Source organism: Notamacropus eugenii, chromosome 2 (assembly GCF_028372415.1).
Source record: "Notamacropus eugenii isolate mMacEug1 chromosome 2, mMacEug1.pri_v2, whole genome shotgun sequence".
Classification (NCBI taxonomy): Eukaryota; Metazoa; Chordata; class Mammalia; order Diprotodontia; family Macropodidae; genus Notamacropus; species Notamacropus eugenii.
In genome coordinates this window covers 38,907,215-38,928,308 of record NC_092873.1, presented here as the reverse complement: position 1 = coordinate 38,928,308, position 21,094 = coordinate 38,907,215, and the positions used below count along the sequence as shown (strand labels likewise).

The following is a 21,094-nucleotide window of genomic DNA, read 5'->3' as shown; positions in this document are numbered from 1 at the left end:
ACTTGACTTCTGAATATTCTCTTCACACCCACTTGGCCTCCAGATCTGCCCAGCCAGCTCTTGGGGTCTGAGATTCAAATGCTGCTTCCCAGCCTCAGAGCTTTGGCGGGGGCGGGGCTGCTATTCAGTGTGAGATTAAGTTCAGGTGCTCAGATTGGGGCTGGGCCACCTCAGTTCCCTCAGGGGGTTTATGCAGAGACCTTCAACAATGGATGCGGGCTCCTACCTGCTTGGGGAGCCCTGGTCAGCTGCCGCCTCTGCTGCTGCCTCCTGAGGGGGCCTGAGTTATGGGGGTACTCCTCTCCCCTCTTGGCAAGCCGAGAAGACCCTCTCACTAACCTTTGGGGGTCCGTGGGTGGACTTGTGCGGCCGCTGGAGATTCTGTCCCTGAAGCCTGCTCGGATCCGCTCCTCTCGGTGCGCAGCCAAGGCAGGGCTGGGCTCGGCTCCGGGTCCGCAGCACGATGGACCTTTTGCGAGAGGTTTTCAGGCTCTCTGGAACAGAAATCTTGTCTGCTCCGTTGTTCTGTGGCTTCTACTGCTCCAGATTTTGTTGGGAGTTCTTTTTTAGATATTTTATGGGCTGTGGCTTTGGAGCTAGCGTATGTGTGTCTTTCTACTCCGCCATCTTGGTTCCGCCCCCAAGAGCTGGGAATTATTACTAACTGGGCAATGACTGAACAAGCTGTGGTATATGATTGTGATGGAATAATATTAAGTTATAAGAAATGGCCAGAAATATGATTTCAGAAAAACTCGGGAAGACTTTATATGAACTGATACAAAGTGAAGTGATCAGAACCAGGAGAACCTTGTACATGATAACAGTAACATTGTATGATGATCAACTGCGAATGACTTGGGTATTCTCAGCAATACAATGATCCAAGGCAATTCCAAAGGACTTATGATAAAAAATGCCATCCACCTCCAGAGAAAGAGCTGGTATATTGAAGGCATAAATTTTAAACCTTCTTTATTTTTCTTGGGGTTTCTTGTTTTGTTTTGTTTTTGCCACATGGGTAGCATGGAAATATGTTTTGCATGATTTCACATGTATAATTAAGATCATATTTTTTGCCTTCACAAGGGTGGGGGAGGGGTGGGGGGGAGAAAGAGAGAATTTGGAACTCAAAATTTAACAAAAATGAATGTTAAAAATGAAATACCATTTTTGTTCCTGTCTCTTGCTTTCATTTAATCTGCTTCTCCTTGCTAACGTGGTCCTCTCTTTTCCAAATGCCCCATCCTTCAAGTCTGGCCTGAGGGCCACTGGCTGCCCACACTGATGACAGCTGGGATCATGTCATCCTTTGGGCTCTTTTTCCTAGCACCTTACACAGAGTAAGCACTCAATAAATACTTGATGATTAACTGGCTGCTTTTTTTCTCTCTCCTATCTCCAAATTATTGTGTTTACCACACGTATCATCACACAGACATCTGAATATTTAGTTCCTGGTCACACTGTATGGAAGAGGTAGGAGGGACCTGAGACATCCCCTTAGTCCCATCCCATTTTACACAGGAGGAAAAAGAAGACCCAAAGCAAGAAAATGACTCTTATAGTGATTACGTAGGCAGCCTAATCTCCAAATCCAGTTTCATGTAACTGTTGTTTCTACAGCTCAGGAAAAAGGAATTAGAACCTTGAGGGCATGGTCAGGGTCCTATATGGGGAGGTGGGGAGTCCCCCATAGCACCTTAATACAAAGCGAGACCACAAGGCAGGTGCTCAGTAAACATCTGACTGACTGGATCTCCAGGACTGTGTGAGATGATGAGAGCAGGAGAAGCTGTGCCAACCTTCTGCTTAAAAGCCTCTGACCTCCAGGTCCGGAATGCAAACCTGACCAGGGACAGAGCACTGGGATTTTCTTCTGATAATTACTCACCTGTTTCTCAAGAAGTCAGTCGGAAAACTTACTCATCTGCTCCCTCCTTCAGCCCCAACACGAGTGAGTTGTATTATAGATGAATATTTTTCAGAGACTACAGATAATATAATACATTTTAGCTTCTAACTCCAGCAATTTCCTACATATTGTGGGCTACCCATCCAGTTCCCACATTTTGGTTTTATTGTGCCAGTGCTACCTTTCATCTTCTTCGAAGGGGCACAAATTAGTCAGAGAATTCTTTCCCCCCATTAAGCCTCTCTCTAGCCCAAAGGCCAAGTATGGGAGAGCAGTGGAGCCAGTTTAGGTTTCATGATAAAAAAAAAGTGATAGAAGCGATAGCGATCTACTGGAAATGAGGGAAGTTAAGACTATGTCATTCACTTTGAGTAGCTGATCAAATCAAACCAAAGCCATAAATACGTATCAAGGGCCCACAAGGACCTCTGTTGCGTGCTGGGGTAGGTAAAAAGAAGTCTAAGACTCCTCTATTTCCTTCAATGGCACCAAGACTGACCCAACCATCCAGGTGTGGGCATTATCTTTAGCTCCTCCCTTTCATTCTGCCAAATCCTCTCACCTCTGCAATACTGTTCCCATTTTCCTCTCTTCGCGATTTGCACTGCTACCACCCAACTACAGACTCTCATTCCCCTCCATCAGTACTGCTGATCAGTCTTCCCTTCCCTTTGCTTTCGCTTGGTGCCACAAAACAAAGACTTTTATAGAAGACTGATATTATGTTCCCAAAACACACTCTTATCAGCAAATAATGTGCATCTGGACGATTTAAAAAATAAAGTCTTTTAAACATTTCACAACATGACTGATAAAGATACAAAATTCTTAGCTAAGTTTTTTAAAAATAGAAAACAAAGGTTTAGGGTTTCTTTTTTCAAGCAATCTCTGGACAACCTATGAGCAAAAGTCACAGGAATGAGAGGGCCTGCTGCAATGTGCATTTCAGAGGGAGTACCCACATCCTGGAGGTCCAAGTGAGTATTTTTGTTCAAAGAGGGCAGCTAGGTGGTGCAGTGGATAAAGCACCAGTGCAGGAGTCAGGAGGACCTGAGTTCAAATCTCACCTCAGACACTTGATACTCACTAGCTGTGTGACCTTGGGCAAGTCACTTAACCCCAAATGCCTCATCCTGGGTCATCTCCAGTCATCCTGATGAATATCTGGTCACTGGATTCAGATGACTCTGGAGAAGTGAGGCTGGTGACCTGCACAAGCCTCCCTCACTTAAAACAAAGTCAAGTGCAAGTCATGTCATCATTTCTCCAATGGAATAGTCATCTTTGGCAATGAAGGTTGAACACACATACATTTGTTCAGAGGCCACACATATATGAGGCACTGCAGCAGCAGTGACAGGTACACCTGGAAACCTGGTATCTGCACATTGCTGGGATACTGAAATACTCCAAGGTCCTATTAAGGGTCACAGGAAAAAACCATTAGAAGTTAATCTGAGAGGGTCAGGCTATTTCTCTAAGAGTTGCTCTGTGGAGGAGCTTGCTCAATTTGTGTAATACCTGAATCCATGTAATTGTCAGGTGACAATTCAGACCTATCTCCTTCACCTATCAATGAAGGTCAAAGAGGGGGCTCAGTAGGTACTGAAAAGGCCTCCTAAGCTCCTGGCTGCTCTCAGTATGATTGCAAATCCAAGAAGTGGTCTGATTACTAATACTAGTTGTTATTTCTTTAGTGTCCCATTCATCTCTCTCTCCTTTGAGATGCTTCCAATAGCAGGGCTTCACCACTGCTGCAGTAACACAAATCCACTTCCTCTGTGTTACCCAGACTTCTTTTCTGGTGACAAGAAGACAATGCAGGTATGCAGCTGTCAGTGCTTTCTTCCCTGAAGCTTAGGCAGTGAAAATTTAGCTTAAGTTGAGACTTATATAGGCATCTGAAGATATTTCTCGAGATAGCACTGTGATTTCTAAATAGTGGAAGCAGAGATAATGAAAGTATCCTGGGATTAAAGATAATGGCAGCAGAAGTGCAGCAGGCAGGTGAAGTACGGAAAAAGAATTCATATGAAAAGCCCAGTTTCTCCCAATAGAAGACACTATCTCTCACCTGATTACGGCAAAGGTGACCCAAGCAAAAGGAGAGAGGAAAAATGAAATTTTTCCATTATAAATGGAAAGTATATAATCTCAGGTATAAAAGACCCATTACCTTTTTCCTTGAGTGTAAATAAGAAATAAGAAAAATCATGATATCTAGCAGCTAATATTTTTCCTTTTTTAAAAAAATGTCATTTTCATTTCACTTTCTTTTTGGTTCAACTAACAGGCATTTATGTTTTCTCCAATCTCCCACCTCACCACAGAGTTAGGGGAGTTGTAGGGAGAGACAAGACCTTATAACAAAAACTCAGAGTCACTGGCCATGTCCAAAAATGTATGTCTTGTGCACTCGTGCTCTCTCTCTCTGTCTCTGTCTCTCTCTCACACACGTACATGTCTATATATGGGCCTATACATATATATATAAATATACTTGTGTTTTTTTAAATGAACAAAAAATAAGTTTCTCTACTCCACCCCATCAACCTACTGGGGGAAAACGTAAAACAATCATGCATAGTAAAGCAAAACAAATTTCCACATTGGCTACGTCTAAAGGTAAGCCTCCTCCTGTACCCAAGTCTATTGTCTTTCAGTCAGAATGGTTCTTTGGAGTTATAGATGGTCATCGGACTAGTTAGAGTTCTTCAGTCTTTCAAAGTTGTCATTTGATGACGTTGTTGTTACTGTATAACTTGTTCTGTTTCCGCCAATTTCAATCTGCATCAATTTCATTCAAGTTTTCCCAGCTTCCTCTGATACCATCTGCCCTCAATTTTTTGTGTTGCAACAATATCTCATTATATTTACTTATCATAATTTATTCAGCCGTTTCTCAAATAAAGGGCACTTCTTCAGTTCCTTGTAACTATAAAAAGGGATACTATAAGAAATTTTTGTACATGAGTCCCTTTCCTCTTTCTTTGATTTTTTTTGGGTACAGGCCTATAGAAATATCACTGGGTCAAAGGACATGCACAGTAACGCTGCTTTTGGAGCACAGTTCCAAAATAATTCACAGATTGTGGCTAATATTTTTCAATTTCAGGTCCTAGGAATTAAGAGAAGGCCTACATAGAACTGCTAAAAGAGATGGCCAAAGGGATCACTCTGTAACTGGATACCTCTTCCCTATGGGCTATGCTCAAAGAGCCTGGTTCTGGTCTCCTTCAGACACTAGCAGCATTACCCTCCCTAACCTTTTGCTGGGATCTCCCAGTCACTAGAGAGGTATTCAGGAAATTGGATTCAAAGCCAAATGGGATGCTGGGGAGACGTTAGAATGAAATTAACAGCAACGGAATGTATACAGTTAGCAACGTTGACTGAACACCTACAGAACACTGTGCCAGGCACCTAAGGAAAAGGCAAAAGATTGAAAAGAAGTACTCTCTATCTTCAAAGAGCTCAGGAAGTACACATGGAGTCAGGTTAATAGACATATGGGGGTAGGCACTGAAAAATGTGTAAACAAGGCAAATTGACTTTCGTCAGGATCCAGGCTGGTCATCCAATGAAAGCAAAGACATATGTGGCTCTAAGTCTGAGTGGTACACTGATACTGAGGAAATACTCAAAGACCTGGAGAAGGCCTCCAATGCACTGTGCAGATCCGCTATGGAGGTTGCTGGAAGGACACAGACAAGAACCATGCAGGGGATGACCATGAACTACCATGGAGACAGTCTTGCTTGCTTTGGTGAGTAGGAATCAGAAAGGTAAGAAGAAGAGTGGGGGAAGCCTGAGGCTTAAGGTGCTGAAGGCAGTAGCCACTCTTTTCTTTAAATGAGATTCAAAGACTCTTTGAGGAGAAGGGCAGAGGGCAGGCAATGGTAATCGCCAATCCTGAGGCCTTGCAGTTGATAACCACTGCTCTCCTCTTCCTGATCATCATACCTCCAACCTCACTGTCTCTGTCACCTTCACACTGACCTGTCTGGTGTCCTCCCCTCAGAAACATCTGTTTTCCCACTGCACACTGCTCTTTCTCTTTCCATACACTGCTTCCATGACATATCAGCCTACCTCTCATCTCCCCATCACTCACTCTATTTTGCCCTCTGAGGTGGTTCAGAAGGTGTCTAAGAGAAGTACCCAGCTTCAGGATGCCTCTGGTGTGCCCAAGGTTGAAGCAGCCTCCTCCACTTACGCCAGCGAGAAAGGAGACATTCCAAACTACCCCATACCCATCACACCTATTTGACAAAGCTCAAGAACTTCAAAGAAACACATGCAACAGTTCGTCACTCCAGGGAGTCATAATTACAATTTAATAGGGACAGTGTAATATGTTCACAAACAAGTATGAGACCAAGTAAAATGTGATAAGAGAAAAGCATGATTGAAAAAATCTGCCAATAGGCAGACTGGCTTTCCAATGGGAGGAAAGGAAAGAGAGATCAAGGAAGTCTTTATGGAGGAAATGACTCCTGTGTGAGCCTTGAAGTGACAGAAGGATTACAACTTGTGGAAATATAGAAAGAACACATTCTAGATCCAATGGATGGCCTACACAAAGGCACAGGGACAAGAGAGTTCAGGACAGAATTGGGGAAGGGACAAGCATTCCCTTCATCGTAGATGAAGGGAGGCATAATGAAGGGAATCACATCCAAAAAAGCTGAAAACGTGGTTTGGAGGGAGACAGTGACGTGCCTCCAATACCAGGCTAGCGAATTTGCCTTTTATCTCAGAGGCAATAGGGAACCATAAAAAACTATAAGTTTTTGAAAAGGTCCTGCACCTTAGCAAAATTATTTTGAAAGCTGTGGGAAGGACAGACTGGAGGAGCAAAGCTTAAAGGAGACAACAGGCTAAAAACCAGTGAGGAGATTATTGTGAAAATCTAGCCTGACTGAGGATGGAGGTGGACAGTGAGTGGACAAAAGGAGACATACATAAGACATATTCCGGAGGCAGGATCAACAAGATTTAGCTACTGATAGGACTGAGGGTGAGAGAGAAAAAGGGAGTGAAAAACTGCCTCCCAGCTTAGGCAGGGTGAGGCCAGGGACTCAGCTGTCACTGGCTGAGCTGCTCAAGGAAGGATAGAAAAGGGAGTGAGTAGAAGAAATCAAAAGCAGTAAATTTCCTCCATCTTACCTCTAAGCATTTATTCTTAGGATTTATTAACAGAATGCCTGTACCAGAAGGAAACTTTAAAGTGACCTAATTCAACACCTTCGTTTGACATGAAAGGGAACTGAAAATAGCACCAAGAGAACCTAGGTTCCAACCCAGGTCCTAGTACTTATTAGGTGCAAATCACTTAACATCTTTGGACCTCAGTTTCTCTCTATAAAAGAAGTGGACTGAACCAGATGACCTCTGAGGGCCCTTCCAGTTTTAAGATTCTGTTATTCTAGGACTCCTGCTGCCTGCTCAGATCTACAGGAGCATTACCTATCCCAGCCCACTGGTCTTTTATGAACAACTTCTGCTGCTTTCCTGATGCTACAGTAACATCCCCATAGTGAGGACAACAGCAGTCAGAGCAGTCAGTACTTCATTTTTCACAAGGGAAAAGGAGAACCTCTAGAGGAGATATCTGGCTCCTGCCCAAAGCATCACAAACAATGAGTGCTTTATGAGACCCCTCGGTCAAAAGAGAAGAGTGGAGATCAGAGCCATGCCGATAGGAATATATCTCTGGGAAAGTCAAGTTGGTTTCAGGTCCAAGCCATAGCGTTCACAAGCACATGCTTTGTGCATTTCAATCTATGCCATTCAGGCTTTTGGAAAATGAGTAGTTAGGTGATATCAGACCAGGGTAATCAGAAGTTTCGGGTCTGGAACCAAGGTAGAATCTGATCTCTAGTCTGGGGCGGGGAAGAGGGAAAGGGCACAGATTTCTCTGCAACTTAATATTCCAATACAATCAATGACTTCATTTTTCAGCAGTGCCTCTGAAATCATCTTCAGAGCTCCAAGTCCAGAGTTTGCTGAATGGGTGAACAATCTGCCAGCATAAAAAGGCTCAATTATTTTCAGTCAAAACAAAAAGATGTGGAAATAAAGGACTTCACTAGCCTACCTGCCCACTGCCTTTAGGTTGAACTGCCAGGAATGATCAAACAGCAGGAAGAGATGTTTTAAAAGTGCAATCAAGAGGGCAGAAACTGAGCACAAAAGAATTTTTTTAAGTGTACCAACTTGCATTCAAAATGCATTTTCTGGGATTACAATTCTAATAAGAAATATTTCCGTTACTAGGGGAAGAGGAAAGACAGAAAAACAGAATTCTATGAAAAGCACATGAGAGATAATACTGCCCTACTGCATAATCTTCTCTGCAGAGGGTAGCAAGTACATTTTTTTTTCCCCTCATATAGTTCAACTCTTGCAATAGTCCAGGAAACAGGAGTCTGCCAAAGCCTAGAAAATCATTTTAAGCTCAGAAGTTAAATATTTTCCTGTGTCTTCCCTTCTGCCTGCAACCCTCCCCTGCAATTCCTCCCCACTAGAGAATCCTCCTTGCTCTTCCTTCAAAGATCTACTAGACACCCTCAGCAGGAGCAGCAGCAGCTCAGCTAGAAAAGAGATCTTTTGGAAATCTGTCCCCTGACATAAAGTAGCTAACAGCAGCTTGCTCCACCAGGGCAAAGCCTGGAGCAGGGCTCTCATCTGCCTTTGACATTTAACACGGTAATCATATTCATGCTGTGGATTGGCAAAATGCTTTTTGTCTCCTTCTCAGCCTGGGTGTCTGCAAACAGCATCCATGTGAGATGGCACACTTTCCTCCTTCCTGCATTCCCCAAATGCGTAGCACCTAAAAATGTCCTACGTCTTGAAAGGCATGGAGCCGACTGTGAGAGGCACCCATGCTACAGAGGTGAGGGGATAGGGGCCTTGTTGCAGGTTCTCGAGAGACCCACGAAAGCACCTGTGATTTATATGTACAACAAATTGTAAAATTCACAGCTACTAACGTTCAGGAAATGAAATGCCCTTAACAGATTTTCAGGGGCCCTGGCCTGCTGTCTCTCTCCTCTAACACCTGGAAGAGGCTACACCTCTGTAACATTAAACGCAGAAAGCAGACTGTAGGCAGATCTAACAGTTGGTTAGAGACCAAAATGCACAGGTAAGAAAAAGAACACAAAATGCTCAAAACTCACTTGTCCTGGGATTCAATATACACGTAGAGATGAGGCTCAAAGCACTTGGAAATGATTCCATGAAATGGGTTTTCTGGGACTTTTGGCTTCTTTGGCTGGGGAGTCAAAAAGGCAGCATGTGAGCAATGGCTGGCCACTTCCAAGCAGCTCCAAAGACAAGAGCCCCTCGAACCCACTCCCAGCCCCTGACAAAACTAAGTGATTGCAAGCCTTCCGCTGCAGCTGACTGAAACCAGGGGTACGGTAAGTGAGCGCTTAGTCAGCATCATCTGCTTGTTATGTCCCCCCAAGCTTTAGTGTTACTTTGATAACGGGTCTTCCGTTTACCAACAGTTTGACAAAGCACTTCAGTGACTCTCCACAAGCCGTCTAGACAGGCACACAGATGGTAAATGTACACCCATGAATTCACTCCTTTCCAAATGTTGCTCTGAAAATAAACAGGGAGTCTTAAAATTCCTACATATCACCTTTGTTCCTCTAGGCGTTCAGATTTATCACTGTCATCCAGGCCTTGAACTAAGTGGCCTTGCTAACAGAATTCTCTCAGACTAGTCAAGCTAGAAGGGATTTTAAAGATAATCTGTCCAACCCCCTGATTTTATGGGTGAAGACCCTGAGACCAGAGAAAAGTGACTTATTCAAGCCACCTGAAGAGTTGCAACTAGAATCCAAGGCTCTTTCATCCTCTGACTTCAAGTCTAAGACTCTTTCCACTATAACTGGACATTCATAAACACTCTGTTAAACTGAACCAATTATATCTCTTAACAAATACAACAAAAAAGTATACATGAAGTGAAACCCTCAGGATGAGGGCTGGTGGGACTATTTCCCATGATCTGACTGCACAGAGAAGGAATGGCCAACACATTTCTGAAGAACTGATCATGTTCACCAGAAGCTAAGTTAATTTAACACACATTCTGGTCATCTCTTTACTTAGCCCTAGCTATATCCTGAGTGTTCCAGGCTGCAGATTTTTGGGGGAAGAAGAAGGGGGTGGGGTAAAGAGAGGGGGAGGGGCAGTCAATGGGAGCCCACGGTCACTTACAATGGCCCTGAGTTTAACAGTTGTTTCTTCCTTATTTCTTGCAAGCAGCATTTGCATTGCTGCTACCGGTTCTTCCCTAGACAGGAGAGGTGGTCAGGGATGCCCTCAGGGCCATATCCATGGGGCCACACTAGAGGAGCCTGGGGCTCTATGTTGATCCAAAGTCTGCAGTCAGGTCAGTTTTGATTTGGAGGGCCTGTAATGGGCCTCTGCATTTCTGGAGCCCCTCATGGGTTCCCAGACCACATACGGAGGTACATGAGGTCTAGGGTTTAGCAGAACCCTGGGTGAAACTATATGATAGCTACAAGGAAGGGCCTTAGAGCACTTAGCAGTAGCATCCTGGCCATAGTTTATCATTTCAGTTGGCTACACGTGGGAAAAAAGCATGGGTGGGATACCCAAGCCCGGACTGTCTCATGATGTGGGGTCGACACACACCTGGGAAGACATTTCTGGAGGGAGGCAGCAGTTGGGGAATCTAAGCCAGACACCAACTACCAGTCCCCTCAGTGGTCACTTCTCAGCTTAAAGAAAAGATTCAATCATTCAGCAGTAGCATCAAGGCTGGATTTTTGAGTGTGTGAATTCTGTCCAAAAGCTGCAGATGTTTAAACTATTTCCTCCTGGAGTTTGATGGAATAATAAAAGGTTCCTGTTGTCCCAGTCAGGAGGGCTGCAGCTGGCCCTGTTTCCTTTGATTACCATCCAATGGAAACAGATCAAATCAAACTGCTCAGATGCCCAAAAGGGTGTACCTGAGACCATACATTTCTTATTTCTTGCCCTCGCTCTTTTTATCATGATGCCCTTATGCCCTCTGGTCAAGTCAATAAGCCTTTATTCAGGGCCTACTATGTGCAAGTGTTGTACCAAGTGTTGAGACTACAAAGAACTTAATGATCTTCCAAGTTCCCTCTGAAACCCAATCCAACTCCTCCCCCTTTCTCAAACATAGTCTCTTCTCCCAGAAATGTCTCCACAGTGAGCTCTGCTCTCCTCTAAAGCCCAGAAGTGGTAGCTGCCTACATGACTAACAATGCCAACAGTTGGCCCCCAAAGGGGATGAAAAGTATGTTTCCCCCTTAGTTCTTTGGGCTAAATGTCCTATTAGCATCCTGCAGTGAACTGACATTGGTCACATGGTTCCTACTCTCACTGATCCATCTCCAAAATGCCCCAAAGAAAGATCTGAGAAGCTGTTGGAGAAGGTAATCCCACTTCCTCTTCCTAACTGCTGTTGACCTGCTACATCTGGGGCGGGAAGGAGATTTGGAATGATGTGTGGAAGCATCAGATCTAGACGCTTTAGCGATGATAAAAATCCTAGGAAACTTGTGAAGGCCCGCCTGCCATGTCAGCACCAATAACAAATGCACCTGTCCTCAGTTCGGCAGCATCCACAGGAGCCAGCTGTCCACCAGAGATGGGAGGTAACATTTTTTCCTAGCAACATATGACTTATTTCTATATAATCCAGTTTCAGAATACCTAGAAATGACTAGCTAAGCATCAGGATAATGTGCAGCAAAAGCAAGTACTACCAAGGCATCATGATCATTTGCCTCTGTTGCAACTGGAAAACAAGAGGCATGATGACCCTGTGAACATAACTCTCAAAAATCCAGGCAAATATGTCAGCCACAGGAAACAGAGGGGCCCACGTAGGTCTGGGATTGTCCAAGAATGTTGTTCTCCTCCTTGAGTAAGTCCTTTGTATCTTATTCCCTTTGTATCTTATCCCTTTTGTATCAGCAAAATGTGAAAATGTCCTTATTTGGTTTTTAAGTTTGAAACCTCTGGTGTTGGACAATGCTGGACTTCTAAGCAGCTGACTTCTTTCTAAAGAGATTTTCAGAATGGAACATTTCATTTTCTGCTCCCTCCCTTCTACCCCATTTACTGAAATGGCAAGACAGAAATAATCAGCATCCCTTTAGAAACTGATTCTGGAAGGCCCGAGGGGCTCTATGGCATGACAAAGATTGTGACAACCACACAATTAGCCTTTACACAGTGGGAAATGAAGGATACTACCTGAAAAGTTCACAGTTTTCAGGGCTCCCTAGGTTGCTCTCCCCATTCACTTCGTGAATGAACCAAAATGTCATCAAGAAATAAGCCCTTAGCTTCTGTATCCCAGCCTACTCAATGGGATCAGACCTGGGAAAAGCTCAAAAAGGGATCAGAAAATTTTGAAAATTATGTTAGAGGACTGGAGGAAAAACTGGAATGAGCAATCAAAGACATGCAAGCAAAGTATGAACAGCAGATCAGCACCCTGCTAAAGGAGACCCAAAAAAATGCTGAAGAAAATAACACCTTGAAAAATAGGCTAACTCAATTGGCAAAGGAGGTTCAGAAAGCCAATGAGGAGAAGAATGCTTTCAAAAGCAGAATTAGCCAAATGGAAAAGGAGGTTCAAAAGCTCACTGAAGAAAATAGTTCTTTCAAAATTAGAATGGAACAGATGGAGGCTAATGACTTTATAAGAAACCAAGAAATCACAAAACAAAACCAAAAGAATGAAAAAATGGAAGATAATGTGAAATATCTCATTGGAAAAACAACTGACCTGGAAAATAGATCCAGGAGAGACAATTTAAAAATTATGGGCCTACCTGAAAGCCATGATCAAAAAAAGAGCCTAGACATCATCTTTCATGAAATTATCAAGGAAAACTGCCCTGAGATTCTAGAACCAGAGGGCAAAATAAGTATTCAGAGAATCCACAGATCACTGCCTGAAAGAGATCCAAAAAGAGAAACTCCTAGGAACATTGTGGCCAAATTCCAGAGTTCCCAGGTCAAGGAGAAAATATTGCAAGCAGCTAGAAAGAAACAATTCAAGTATTGTGGAAATACAATCAGGATAACACAAGATCTAGCAGCTTCTACATTAAGGGATCAAAGGGCATGGAATAGGATATTCCAGAAGTCAAAGAAACTAGGACTAAAACCAAGAATCACCTTCCCAGCAAAACTGAGTATAATACTTCAGGGGAAAAACTGGTCTTTCAATGAAATAGAGGACTTTCAAGCATTCTTGATGCTTGATGCTTGACCAGAGCTGAAAAGAAAATCTGACTTTCAAACACAAGAATGAAGAGAAGCATGAAAAGGTAAACAGCAAAGAGAAGTCATAAGGGACTTACTAAAGTTGAACTGTTTACATTCCTACATGGAAAGACAATATTTGTAACTCTTGAAACTATTCAGTATCTGGGTACTGGGTGGGATTACACACACACACATGCACACGCACAAGCACACACACATAGAGACAGAATGCACAGAGTGAACTGAAGAGGATGGGATCATATCTTAAAAAAATGAAATCAAGCAGTGAGAGAAAAATATATTGGGAGGAGAAAGGGAGAAAAGGAATGGGGCAAATTATCTCTCATAAAAGAGGCAAGCAAAAGACTTATTAGTGGAGGGAAAAAGAGGGTAGGTGAGAGAAAAACATGAAGCTTACTCTCATCACATTCCACTAAAGGAAGGAATAAAATGCACACTCATTTTGGTATGAAAACCTATCTCACAACACAGGAAAGTGGGGGAGAAGGAGATAAGCAGGGTGGGGGGGATGATGGAAGGGAGGGCAATGGGAGGAGGGAGCAATCTGAGGTCGACACTCATGGGGAGGGACAGGATCAAAAGAGAATAGAAGTAATGGGGGACAGGATAGGATGGAGGGAAATATAGTTAGTCTTACACAACATTTGGCCTATATTGAATTGCTTGCCTTCCAAAGGGAAGGGGTGGGGAGGGAGGGAGGTAAAGAAGTTGGAACTCAAAGTTTTAGGAACAACTGTCGAGTACTGTTCTTGCCACTAGGAAATAAGAAATACAGGAAAAGGGGTATAGAAAGTTATATGGCCCTACAGGACAAAAGAGAAGTTGGAGACAAGGGCAGAGAGGGATGATAGAAGAGAGAGCAGATTGGTCATAGGGGCAATTAGAATGCTTGGTGTTTGGGGGGGGGGGGACAAAAGGGGAGAAAATTTGGAACCCAAAATTTTGTTAAAATGAATGTTAAAAGTTAAATAAATAAATAAATGAATAAATTTAAAAAAAAGAAAAGAAAGAAGCCCTTAATCATCAAGAGAAGCTAATTAAATAGCAAGTGTCACTAATAAACCAAAGGAAAAGATATGATTTCCTGATCTGACTTCTCCTGTCATAAACTGGAGCCGGAGCACCAATGGTATGCCATAAGATAGAAGGAGAGGGATTCTGGAGTTGAACACAGAGGCAAGAGGAAATTGAGAGCCCTTCTCCTCATCTGCTATTGGTCCCCTCTGTAATTTTCAGGCCTGCACAATGGCTTCTCACTCCAGTGATCAGTTGACAACTCAACTGAGACCCTTCCTTCTCTCTCCATCAGGACTGCAAACTTCCCTGGAAATTTGAAAGCCAATTTTGTACAAATAAAACCAATGTAGCCAAGATTAGAAGGAAAGCAGAAAATCGAGATAAAAATTTTATAGACTATTTGTTGAATAAAGATCTCATATCTCAAATATATAGAACTCTGTCAAATTTATAAGATGATGAGTCATTCCCAACTGATAGTCAAAGAATATGAATAGGCAATTTCCTGATGAAGAAATCAAAACTGTACAGTCATATGAAAAAAGTGCTAAATCATTAATGATTAGAGAAATGCAAATTTAAACAAATTTGAGATATCATCTCACATCTACCAAATTAGCTAAGATGACAGAAGGGAAAAGTGACAAATGCTGGAGAGAATGTGGACAAATTGGGACACTAAAACATTGTTAGTGGTACTGTGGACTGATCCAACCATTCTGGAAAGCAATCTGGAATTATGCCCAAAGAGTTACATAATTATGTATACCCTATGATCCAGCAATACCACTGCTAGGTCTGTTTCTCAAGGTGATCAGGGAAAAAGGAGAAGAATGCATATTCTGGAATTTTTACAACAATTCTCTTTGTAGTGGCAAAGAACTGGAAACTGAGGGGATGCCCATCAATTGGGGAATAGCTAAACAAGCTGTGGTCTAGGATTGTGGTGGAATACTACTCTGCTATAAGAAATGATGAGCAAGTTGACTTTAGAAAAACATGGGAAAAACTTGCATGAAATAATAAAGAGTGAAGTGAGCAGACAGACAACATTGCATACAGTAACAGCAATACTGTTTGAAGGATAACTATGAACAACTAAGTTATTCTGATCATAAACACTCAAATCAACTATAAAGCACCTATGAAGGAAGATGCTATCTACCTCCAGAGAAAAAAAATAATAAACAGAAGTATGTATTGTAATGGTTTTACTGTGTAAAATGGCAGCCTTCTCTAGTACAGAGTGCAGAGGGAAGGAAAGAGGGGGAGAGATAGTTTGGAAATTAAAATATATTAAAAAAATGTCTAATTTAAAAAAAAGAAGAAGAAATGTGAAAGCCAAGCAGTGATCTTTCAGTATCTCACATCACCACTAAAACAGATGATTGTGCAACAGAAAAGTGAGCTGACAATTTCAGGGTATGATGAATGAGGCAGAACAGAATTTTGTTTGGTCTTCCAGATGGGCTAATTATGCTTGTGCACGTCAATAAATTCAGCGGTGAGAATTCAGAGACCCTTCTAGAGCAGGGAGACGGAGCAAGGGCTGCTTTTTTCATTATTTTTTTAGATGTACTTCCAAGTAGAGGAATTATATAAAGATTGCCAAAGCTGCTTCCTCATGAAGTATGTAATACGGTCATTGGTCATACTATTTTTAGATTTAAATATTAGGCTGTTCAAAAGATTGCCCAATGGCCCGGACTTACCTGATCTAAGTCCCCTCTGTCTATGGTCAATTCCTCAATTTCAGGTCCGGGCTCATCTTCCAGGAATGGATTGGTGGATGGAGGTGGGACCTCGACCTTTTTCTATCAGGAGAGCAAAAGAGAAGAGGAAAAATGTGTTTGTTTCTGGTGTTCTCCACAGGCCCCTGCCCCTCCCTTCTGATTTTCTGCCTTCTTAATAATTTTCTGATAGACAAACTTATCCATGGATTCCAATATGAGGACAGAGAGCTGAGATGAAGCCAAGAGAAAGACTCAATTGAGCCAGCATTTTTAAAGTGCTTATTATGTGCAAGGCAATAGACTGAGTGCTGAGGATACAAAGAGAAAAAAAGGGGATGGCTACTGACCCTGGGAGGTTGTGTTCAACTAGATAATCATGTTCCCAACAGTATCATCAACACACTTAACACTGTGTGCTTTAAGATATCCAGGTTAAATCTGTTTACAACAAAAAATTCCACAACATAAAGATTTTCAACTCCCATCAACATTCCATTTATTTTAAGCTTCTTTCAATATGATACTGAGAGACAATATAGCCTAATGGAAAGAATGTAGGACTGGTAGAGCCAGACACAGGAATGGGGTTTTGTGCTGCTATGAAAGAGCTTGAGTGACTCTGGGCAAGTCACTTCATGTCTCCAGGTATCAGTTTCCTTATCTGTTAAGTGGGAATAATTATCCTGGCCTCCCTGACTTACAAACATATTTAAGTGAATATGGAAACAGATATTCTGAAAAATTAAAAAGTCCAATGGCCACCCACAGTTTGAGAAAAGTGATGCTGAAAACTTGAAAGCTTCACCTCCTCCCAGAAGTGGTGGGCTCAGAGTACAGAAGGAGATGTACATTTTAGGATATGGTCACTGTGGGAATTTGTTTTTCTCAACTTCACATTTGTTCCAAGGATATTTCTGTTTTGCTTTTCAACTGAATGGAGTTGGGGAGGGGAGAGGGAGAAAAGGAACCACACACAAGCAAGATACCTTTGAAAGTAATAAACTGAATTTACTGCATGCTTTAAAAAAAAGCAAACTCTAAATAAATAATAAATTCTAAATAATTAAGATCTATGTGTAGCTACAATCATCACTTCCTATTGTACTGGAATTCTACTCCTCTCCTATGGAAAATTATCATTTTATTTGTTTAAGTTCAGAATTATAAAATCTCACATACACACACACAATCACTGCTACAGACAGAACTAAAATCCCTCATACTACAAGAGGTACCCTAGTCCCCAGGAATACAATGTCCTGGAACTTAAGAGCTGGTGGGAAGGGGAAAAAAGGGGATGCACAAAAACAGGCACGCAGATGCTAAGAAGAGTAAATGAGAAGTCTATGGAAAGTCAAGGCATGCAGGTACTCCTAAATTGATTTGTAACATGTTAGCCTCTGCTACCATCATATATGTTAGTGAATCCCTGGACAATAGGGAGACCAGACTGCCCAGAAGATGTCACACATGCCCTTGATCTTCACCTGGAAAACAGTCACAATTTTGGTTTAAGCTTGAAGACTTTAACTCTATTTAAACAGCTTTATTTTTTGAAAAACATTTTGGCGTAAATGGGTAAAACCAGCCTCCTTTATCTACAAAGAAAGTCTCACAAATCCTGACCCACCTAAAGGCAGCCAGCTACTAATATCTCCAGGATTTACAGAATGCCCCAGAGACACTTCAAAATGGCACACTAGAGTAGCTCAAATCCATCACTTCTTTGTATATAACTTGATTCAATAATTCAATATTTATTATGGGCCCACCGAGTATGGAACACTGTACATTAAGCCCCAAGAGAGATGAAAAGTTTAGTGAAGATATGGTCTCCATTCTCATGGAGCTAATACTACAACAAAGGACAAGAAATGAACACTGACAGCTGGAATACACAATATTTTTAAAGCATATTTGAGAGTTTCAAAACAAGAAGATTACCATGAATAGGAGGGGAGGCTTCATGGCGGAGAGGGCATTTCAGCTGAGCTTAAAAAATGAGGAAGGATCTAAAAGGCAAGGAAAGGGAACAAGTTTATTCTAGAATCAGGGAAAAGACTGAGTAAAGGTATAAGGACAGGTACATAATGGGCACCTGGGGGCATGAGGTAGGTATCAGATGGCAAAAGGCCTTGGATACCAGGCAAAGAGGGTTCTACTTTAGTCACCAGCTAATCACTGTGGATGTCTGAACAGAAGAGGAAAGTGACCAATGGCTCTAGATAAAAGGATATTGTTCTGGCGTCAGTATGAAGAAGACAGTAGAGGCTGCTGGGCCTGTGATGAAGCTAATGTGGATCTAATCTAGATCTCAGGTGGTTACAGGCACTGTCCTGGTTACATTAAGAGTAGAGCAGAGAAATGGATGTGAGAGATGCTGGGGGGGAGAGATGTGGGCTCAAAAGGAGGTGGTAACTAACAGGACATGAACAGTGAGGGACAGGGATGAATGCCAATGTCAATGATTGAAAGTGGCATTAGAAGGAGATGTAAAGGCAATGATAATGAGCTTGGTTTTGGACATCTTGACTCTGAAGTACCAGTGGGACTGAAGATCTCAGACTGGAGGTCAGATAAGAAACCAGAGGAGGCTAGAGAGAGAAAGCTCTAGATCTGGGAGTTATCCCCTTTGGGGTGGGGAGGAGTAGCCAAGATCTCACTGGGAATGTCTGATTGGTTTCCTACCTTGCATGGAACACAAGTAGGGGCCAATTAGCAAGCGTGCACAGGACATGGAGGTTTCAGAGGCACAGAAGTTTCCAGGCATAGAAAATGCCAGAAAAGGGCTGGGTGCTAGACAAAGAGGAGGGGGAACATCTAGAGCAGAGATAATTCTGCAGGAAAGACCCTCACAACAGTGTTGTTCTTTTTTCCAGACTACAAGAGGGATCCAAGCCCAGGGTTCTACCCACTGCACTACCCTGCTCCCTCTTCAATAGAAGCTGGCATTTATATAGCACTTTAAGGTTTATAAAGCACCACACAAGCTAAATATTAACTAGTTTTAGTTGCAGCAGCTACTAATCCAGTGTGGACCCAAGTGTCAGGCCTGGGGCTGCTGGGCTGGGCCACGGCAGGCCATGTTCTACCTCATCCCCCCAGTTTGTGGCCTCCAGGAGGTTGGGATGGAATTACAAGCTTGGGTTTAGATTCTGCATAACTCAAATGACACAGTCCACTGGCTTCAGGATTTCTAAATGAAACCAAGTGGAGTAAAAAATCTGCCAGGAAAATTAAACACATTTTCCTATTTTAAAAGCTCTTCTTTTTTGTTATTTTTCAATTATGACAACATTTGCCTTCATACCATTCAGAAAGGCAAAATTCTTCCAACAGCAAGTTCATCCCCTCAATTAAAACATTTAGGATTCTCAGTTCCCCCCATACCCATTCTACAGAAAAAGGAGGCTCTGGGATCTGTTTCAAAGCCAGCTAATTTGCTGGGGAGGAAAGGAGACATTGGATGAGTGAGCCCTGTCTGTATCTGGGCACACAGTTCCCTTAATTTCCAAGAGATATCTTATTGTCAAAGAATGAAACTCTTAAATGCCACAGTCATGTTTGTGACTATCCCTGACAGAGGGAGGACTCCATTGAGAAGTGGGAATTTGAGAATCTCTGAATGCTGCCATTTTCCAAAATTCTTTCCCTGACTTACTTCTTGTATTATCACAAAATCGGGCTGAAGAAGTCTGGTAGTCAGTATGGGGCCAAGTATAGGGCTAGCCATACAGCAAGCACTTGGGAAACACGTTAGGTGACAAACTGACTAAGAAAGACTAGGTAAAATCTTCTGAAACTGGAGAAAAATAATGGATTAAGAGGGAGGCTTTCTTTCTAACAACCTCTATTTTTCTATTTCTGGAGTTTCTGGATGGAATGATTCAGTTCTGAATCACTGCCCCTAGCTGTTAGAAGGGCCGAATGAACAAAACTGGAGAGTTTGGCCTACTTTAACAGCTCTAATTGATCTGCTGATAAGAGAATGGCAATGGAGTGACTCACATCTTTACGAGTACCAATCCCATCCCAAGCACCAGCAGAATAAGAACCCTAAAACAATGAGTGACAGCCACATCTGCTTCCTAGCAGTCATCTTAGAAATTGCCATCCATTCTGAGGACTTGACTCATAAGACCCAAGGCTAAGCAAGGGAAGGCAGTGCCCCAGATGCTGATGCTCCTTAAAATAGGCCCTTCTGATTGAAATGGAAAGCTGCCTGCCTGCTGAAGCCATCACCCACTGGTGCTGAGGTCTGGCCTTGCTCTGACTTCCTGTTCTCTTCAAACCCTCCCTTCTTCCCTCCCTCCTCCCTCAGCCTCCACCTCTTTCCCTAGTTCCCCACCCCAAGTGTTAAGTTGCTAGAGGGCAGAGTTGGGAAAATCTTTGGGCAGAGTCAGCAAGTCATCAGCCTCCAGTAACCATGGTGGGCCTCAAACTTAAAACCACACCTATGGCTTCTGAATTCCGGACAAATTAAAAATCTGTTAAAAAAAAGGGGGGGGAGGATAAATTTGTATTAAAAGAGCCTTGGAGGAAGGAAGAAGGAAGAATGAATGGAAGGAAGGAAGGAAGAAAGGTAGGAAGGAAAGAAGGAGGAAAGGAGGAAGGAAAGTAGAAAGGAAGGAAGAAAGGAGGGATGGAGGGAGTAAGGAAGGATGGAAGGAAGGAAGGAAGGAAGGGAGGAAAGAAGGAAGGAAGGAAAAGAAACACAGGGAGGCCTATGTAGTAACCAAGAGGTTGATGTTGTTTGCCCTGTGTTCTCAAAAAGAACCATGACAGCCAGAAGGCAATGTCATGACTTCAAGGGAATTAGATTTAAATGAGGCAGGGCTGGGCAAAGTCATCAGCCTCACTCTCTCCTCTGCAACCATCTGGGTCCAGTGACAAGATATAGATCAGGACAACTGGAAATGGCCCAGATGCAGTGAGAGACCTTGGCCTTTTTACGTTAAGGTCTTTCCCAGGTCTCAGTTTGTTTGAGGCAATGCCCATTCAGTAATTAAGGGCAGGTATGAAGTAAGGCAAAGTTAAAAAAAAAAAATCAACCTGGAAGAGGAAGACCCTCAAGGTTTCCGGCCAACACTGAAACAGTTGCTATTTA

General features: G+C 42.6%; 1 protein-coding gene across 2 annotated transcripts in view; it reads right to left on the bottom strand.

The window, feature by feature from the left end:
• Nucleotides 1-21,094, bottom strand: part of VPS53 (VPS53 subunit of GARP complex) — a 148,292-nt gene that overhangs the window by 39,577 nt on the left and 87,621 nt on the right. For both annotated transcript variants that reach the window (XM_072639900.1, XM_072639901.1), the window contains exons 12-13: nt 15,967-16,068; nt 9,103-9,197 (exon numbers count right to left, since the gene is read on the bottom strand). In XM_072639900.1, the coding sequence (XP_072496001.1) occupies nt 9,103-9,197; nt 15,967-16,068 (197 nt within the window). The remainder of the gene's footprint in view (nt 1-9,102; nt 9,198-15,966; nt 16,069-21,094) is intronic.